The sequence below is a fragment of the Poecilia latipinna genome, unplaced genomic scaffold (genome assembly GCF_001443285.1).
Source record: "Poecilia latipinna isolate Pla-1442-1.1 unplaced genomic scaffold, P_latipinna-1.0 Scaffold3480, whole genome shotgun sequence".
Taxonomy (NCBI): Eukaryota; Metazoa; Chordata; class Actinopteri; order Cyprinodontiformes; family Poeciliidae; genus Poecilia; species Poecilia latipinna.
The window spans coordinates 1-6542 of record NW_015116096.1 but is presented as its reverse complement, the minus strand read 5'-3'; the positions used below and the strand labels follow the sequence as shown (position 1 = coordinate 6542).

The 6542-nt window shown below is 37.4% G+C and overlaps 1 protein-coding gene across 1 annotated transcript in view; it reads right to left on the bottom strand.

The window, feature by feature from the left end:
- The window catches only part of LOC106941054 (arylsulfatase I-like), a 19876-nt gene extending 13907 nt beyond the window's left edge, over positions 1-5969 (bottom strand). The window contains exons 1-5 of the mRNA XM_015023984.1: positions 5370-5969; positions 3915-4054; positions 2600-2749; positions 1257-1331; positions 1010-1184 (exon numbers count right to left, since the gene is read on the bottom strand). Of these exons, the coding sequence (XP_014879470.1) occupies positions 1010-1184; positions 1257-1331; positions 2600-2749; positions 3915-4054; positions 5370-5726 (897 nt within the window). The 5' untranslated portion in view covers positions 5727-5969. The remainder of the gene's footprint in view (positions 1-1009; positions 1185-1256; positions 1332-2599; positions 2750-3914; positions 4055-5369) is intronic.
- Positions 5970-6542: the final 573 nt, after the last annotated feature.

Sequence of the window (6542 nt, the reverse complement as noted above, 5' to 3'; positions counted from 1 at the left end):
TAAATCATTTCTATGTTGCAGAAGGAAGATTTTTATTCAACGCTTTATCATTTCTAGTATTTTTATTTTTACACCTTTAAATTTTAAAGTTTTAATTTGAATAAAAATTTATTAAAAAGTATAATAGCTTTTTTGTAGCTTACTTAATGTGTCATAGTTGTTTTATTTACATGTCTTCATATTTCTCATAAGGTCGATATCAATAATTATTGGATTAGTTTTTTGTTTTAAATATCTGAAATACTACGAAACAGGTAGAATGAACTTTCCTGTTTTGTCCTGTTTTTATTTCTAAGCAGTTATGAGATGCGGCGGAAAAACATTAAACTGTTGCTGCGCCAGTTACTCAACAGGTCGTTGCTAGGTAACCAGAGTTGGGGGAGGGGACTTGGAACTGCTGGTTACCCAGCAGGTTGTTGCCAGGCAACCAAAGACTGAGTGATCCCACTGACCCAGCTTAGCTCAGCTTAGCTAAAGTCTTTTGTCTGCCTACTTCTCCCAGAATGCTGTGCAGTTCTATGGATATTTTATATACTGAATATGTAATGATATTGATGACATGTCTATTGTGATCTATATTGTTATTGATTTATTGTCTTGCCCTAATTTCTTAGCAACATGACAAATAGGGCATTTTTAATATGCAAGCTTTTCATATGTACTAAATCTCTTATTTTAAACAATATTCCAGTCATTTTTGCAGTTTTATTTCTAATATATTTAATCTGAGGCTTCCAACTATGTTTCAAGTCTCTTGTCAAGATGCACATTTCTCAAGGCCTGTCCAGTTAAAGCCAGCCAATGGAGAGAAAATAAACGATATATAAACAAATGTAATCTTAAATTACTCTTCCTGAGTCTGGTTTTAATTCTGCAGATGTTTGAATGTGGAAAACAAATCTCTAAATGGGTTTCAGATGTTCAGAAACACTTTAATGAACTCTGTCCTTCCATCCAGGCGTAAACTAGAACTCCACCTTAATGTCACGTTGCACAGATGTCCTGATACCTGCAGGGACAGCAGCAGGAAGAGCGGCCCGTCCATCGGGCTGCGACTCTCCAGGATCTTCCTGGCTCTCTGGGTGAACAGCATCGTAGAGTATTTTCCCTCCTGGCCCCATGCGACGCTCTCATTGTCATGCAGGTCATAGCCACACAAACCAGGGCCGTCACAGGACCGATAGCTGGGCAACAGACATAGAAGTTTAAAAACTAACCTGGAGTCAGACTGAGTTAATGTGTAAAGTTATACTAACTTGTAATAATCCACACTTCCTGTTAATGAACCAAAGAAAGAGTCGAAACCTTTTCTGGTGGGCAGGCAGGCCTTCCTGAACAACAAGCAACAAGGAATTTACTGTTATTAATTGTATTAGAGGCAATCAATAGATTAAATTTGTTTCTGCCTTGTTCAGAAGAAACAAATGAAGCTGAGTATTCCTGCTAGAGGAGAGAGATGCTGCATAATGTGGCATCGATCCGATACCAGATATCAGAGCCAGATTTACTGATACTTTTTATTTTAGTTTGATAAATCATCAGACTTCTGACCTTTAGGCACTTTTGTAGTTTCTCCTTTTAATTATTTTGTTAAAACCTAAACAGGTCTCAACAACAATTTTTGTGGATTGTTTTCTAAATAAAGTGCAAAAATATTATAATTTGACAGAATATCTAAGCAAATTTTTTATCGTAGAGTTGAGAAACTGCAATACTGATTTGGACTGATTGATCCGCCACTACTTCCTGCAGATATTGGGACATGGCAGGAAGCTGGACCCCAGTTTTCGGTGCAGCTGCTTGGTCAGCTGCATCGCTATGCTAGCCAGCATACCGTCTCCATGGTAACCAGCTGCTGTACTGGCCAATCAGAGCTAGCCAAGTATTACCACTCTTACTAATTTGTTGTACTTTTACTTGGTTACACTTAAATATTTCCAAATATTGATTTTCTGTATTTTGAGAAAAGAAGGAATCCTAACCGACTCTTATGTAGGAAACATTTTTTTAGACTTTATGACCAGTAACTGACATCAAAGTCGAATGCTAGCTAAAAAGGCAGGATTCGACTTTGCTACCTAATCATTAAAGTTTTATGGTTAGTGCTTTAATCATAAAACTAATGTTTATGATTAAAGCACTAATCATAAACATTAGTTCTGCTAACACTAAAGCCCTACACCAGCACAGTGTTCAGCAGAAACTAATACTAAAGCCCTACAGTAGCATGGTGTTTAGCGAATGCTAATGCTAAAGCCCTACAGTAGCATGGTGTTTAGCGGATGCTAATGCTAAAGGCCTACAGTAGCATGGTGTTTAGTGGATACTAATGCTAAAGCCCTACACCAGCACAGTGTCCAGCAGAAATTAATGCTGAAGCCCTTCACTATTATGGTGTTACGTGGAAGCTAACGCTAAAGCTCCACACCAGCACTGTGTTTAGCAGAACCTAATGCTAAAGCGCTGACTTGAATCCAAATATCTGCCCTTGAAAAACCGCAGCCTTTGAGCACCAATTCAATTTCGACATTACAGCTTAAACGCCCTCAGATGTAATTTCTTGTTCTGTATAGAAATGTAGATGCGTCGTTAGACTCACCTGTAGAAGCCCAGGTGCCACTTGCCCACCATGTGTGTGGCGTAGCCGGCCTGGCGGAGCCTCTCGGGCAGCGTGTCCATGTGTGAGGGCAAACAACTGGGCTGCCTGGGTCTGATGATGGAGTGCTGTAATCCTGTGTGGATCTGATATCTCAAAGAAAACAAGATCTGTCGTCATCCCTCACAGTAAGACGACATTAATCATGTTTGAGTCAGAGCCTCGGACTCAGCAGCTATCCGTTGTTTTCTCTGAAGCAGCTGTTAGACATTAGAGCGACTCGTATCTGAGTACAGCTGTAACTGATCTGCAGAATGAACAACAGCTGCATGAAAGAAATAAACATAAAATGTGAATAACGTCAGAATTACAGCGATGACTGACAGTAAAGTTGGCTTTACACGTGTTTGATACATAGAAAAACATGTTTTGAGTTCAGATGGCTGCAGTTTGACATTTGAGCCACTAGATGTCACTAAATCTTCCACTTCCAGTTTTATGTTAAACTCCTTCCAGAAAGTTTCAAAGCTAACAAATTAACCATAAAATGCTTTAATCTTCATGGTTTTATTTTATCTTTTATTCCTGGATGAAATATTAATATTCTTTTAGCTGGCTTGTCTCCCCCTGCTGGCCATTGGAGAGAATACAAGTTTAATTTGAGTTGATAGTTTGTTGTTTTTACTCCATTATATTCATAATATAATATGAATATGTTATCAGATTTAGAAAACAATAACAAGAATGACAAAGTTTAAACCTAAGTTTTCTCTGGACTCAGTTACAGATTAAATTATAGATTAACATATTTCCACGTATATGTTTATTATTATTTTATTTACTGATTTAATTTTTTGGTTGTATTTAAATACGATGCTTATATACATATTTTTATATAAAAATTTCATTTATGATTATATAGTAATCATGCCATTTATTGAACACTTGATCGTTGGCAGATTAATTGAATATTTATTGGATTAACTGATTAATAACTGGATAGCAAAATGTGCTCAATAGGAGATTTTGGTTGTTTTTATTGTTAAGTGGGAAATTTTTATACTTCTGTACAGTTTTGGCTTAATTACAGCTCCGAGTGTGTTGTTATTTCAGCATATGTCGTTTTTTAGTCTGTATACTTCAGTTAAGGATTAATTAATTACTAAACGAGTCAGCTAATCACAATAAGTGACGATAAATCATTTCAGCCCTAATCAAACTGACGGTCTGTTGGACGGTGGGAATGAATTCAGTGGCTCCAGATTGAGGGTTTTTTAAAAGGTTTAGCCGTCATCGGCTGCTGAAGCGGTGCGTATACCTGCCGGTCATCAGCTGGCTGCGTGACGGCGTGCAGATCGGTTGAACGTAGTAGTTCTCCAGTATCACGCCCTCTGCTGCCAGTTTGTCCAGAGTTGGGGTTATGATGGTGGGGTTGTGGTAGCCGATGTCGTTGTAGCCCTGTCACAGATTGAGTTCTGCTTTACTCCTATGCAGTCGCTGTGGTTACTATGAGTTTTATCCAAACTGTATTTTATTTAAATGCCCTTTAATGTGACCACATCAACATTTCATTGACCTCTGCAGTCAGGAAACATTTTTTATTTTTTACATAAATTCTGTGCAAACATTTAAAACCAGCTCATTTCTTTATATTTGCTTTGCATTTTAATGCTAACTAAACTTTACTGCTGGAACCAACAGGAAAATTCAACTGCAATAGCTTCAATTTAACCCAAAGGGGGCAGCACTGAGACGGTTTTAGGCCAAATATCACAGAGTTAAATTTATATTCACAAAAAACTGTCATAGTAAAGTTAGCAACCTTAAGAACCGATTTAAACAGTTTATCTGCAAAAAAATAAAAAATAAAAAAAATAGATTTGGGGATAGTTGCATTTACACTGCAAAAACTCAAAATCCTAGCAAGTATTTTTAGTCTCTAGTGTAAATGTCTTAGTAGTCTTCAAATAAGACAAAACTAACTTAAAAGTAACTTTTCTACAAGGTGTAGGAGCTTGTTTTAAGTAAAAAATATTTCTTAATGTTAAATTTAAAAAGTACTAGTTAATGTGGCAGATTATTTCACTTACAAGACATTTTTCCCATGTTAACAGTCAAATAATCTGCCAGATTAACTAGTACTTTTTGTATCAATACTGAGGGATTGTTGACCTAAAACAAACTACTATATCTTGTTGAAAAATTATTCGCAAGTTAGTTTTGTCTTATTTCAAGTGTACCAAGATATTTGCATTATAAACCAGACAAAATACTTAGAGTTGAGTTTAGCATTGAACCTAGTGTCAACTCTGCAAAAACAGTGCAACTAGCATTTTATTCATCAGTATTAAATAATTATTGAATAAGAAAAAAATTCCCATATCTTGCAGGAAAGTTACTTGGAAATTAGTTTTGTCTTATTTCAGGAATTAAGACATTTGCACTAGAAAGTAAACCAAAAATACTTGTATTTTAAACCACCAAAACAATATTTTTCTTACAGATAAACAGCCTAACTTGGTTTTCCCAAGGTGCTAACGTTATATCTGCAAATTGTGACATTTTTGCATAAATTAGTTTAAGATAGTTGTACTAGAAACCAAACCAAAAATACGTGGTAAGATTTTGGATTTTGCAGTAGAAAAATTGACTTGCTGAACACTAATAGACTTGTTACAATATGCAGGCTATTAAACTGTAGCAAAAATTAATGTTTCCTTCAAGTCTGAGTACTTGTAAGGTGAATAAATCAAACTTTCTTCCAGAAACTCACTTGGTCGTCGATCAGAATGAAGATGATGTGCGGCTGATTCTTCCTCCCAGTCTCACCAGTCTGAACGTTGCTGCTGTTCATGCGGTCTGACTGGGACTGAGCTGACAGGAAGTCCAAGCTGAGGAAAACGCTCAGCACAGTTGCAGCTGCCTGCATCGTTACGGCTCCTACAGGAAACGCAAAACAGGGCAAAACAGACTCAAACAACACCAGAAAGACGGACAGGGCTGAAAAATGTCTGAGTGGGCACAGTTTCACACGAGCATGCCATCGCTGCAGGATGGAGCGTAGATCATAAAACCACATTTGGGATTGACTCGCCAACTTGGCTGAAGCTGTGACCTGAAACGCATCCATCTGCTGGAGGAGGGCTTTAAAAGCCTTTATGAAGCTGGAGCCGAGGAACAGCTCCAATAAAGAGCCATGAAAATATTAACTGTGGCAGAGAGAGCAGAAAAAGGTCAGTTTGAAGAATTTCAGCACAACTCTTTTACCAGCCGCTGGGATTATGCAACTTGTTTGAATTTAAAACATTAAAGAAGTAAAACTGTGATTTGTTGAGTTGCAATGTAAACATACCTATAAAATATCTGAGATAAAACAGTAAAATGCCTGCAGTTATAAACACTCCAAGTTATAAACACTCATTTTTTGTAAGAAAAAAGTCAAAAATTCACCATAATCGTATTTTGCAAGGTTTACAGGTAAACCTAGGGCTGGACGACATGTCATAATATAAGCGTTTCATGTCAGCCAATATCGATAATTGATTGATGAGTCTGTTTATATATATATATGCAGTACTGCCAAAGTGGTGGGATAACATTTCCTGTTTTTGTCCAGACTTCACTCCGTGCCGTCGTTTATTATTTTTAGCAGTTATGAGGCAAAGGGGAAAAACCTTAAACTGCTGCTGCGCATGTTACTCATCAGACCGTTGCTAGGTAACCGATGTCAGGGCGGAACTTGAAGCTGCTTGTTTCTCATCAGATCGTTGCTAGGTAACCGATGTCAGGGCGGAACTTGAAGCTGCTTGTTTCTCATCAGGTTGTTGCTAGGTAACCGATGTTAGGACAGAACTTGAAGCTGCTTGTTTCTCATCAGATCGTTGCTAGGTAACCGATGTCAGGGCGGAACTTGAAGCTGCTTGTTTCTCATCAGATCGTTGCTAGG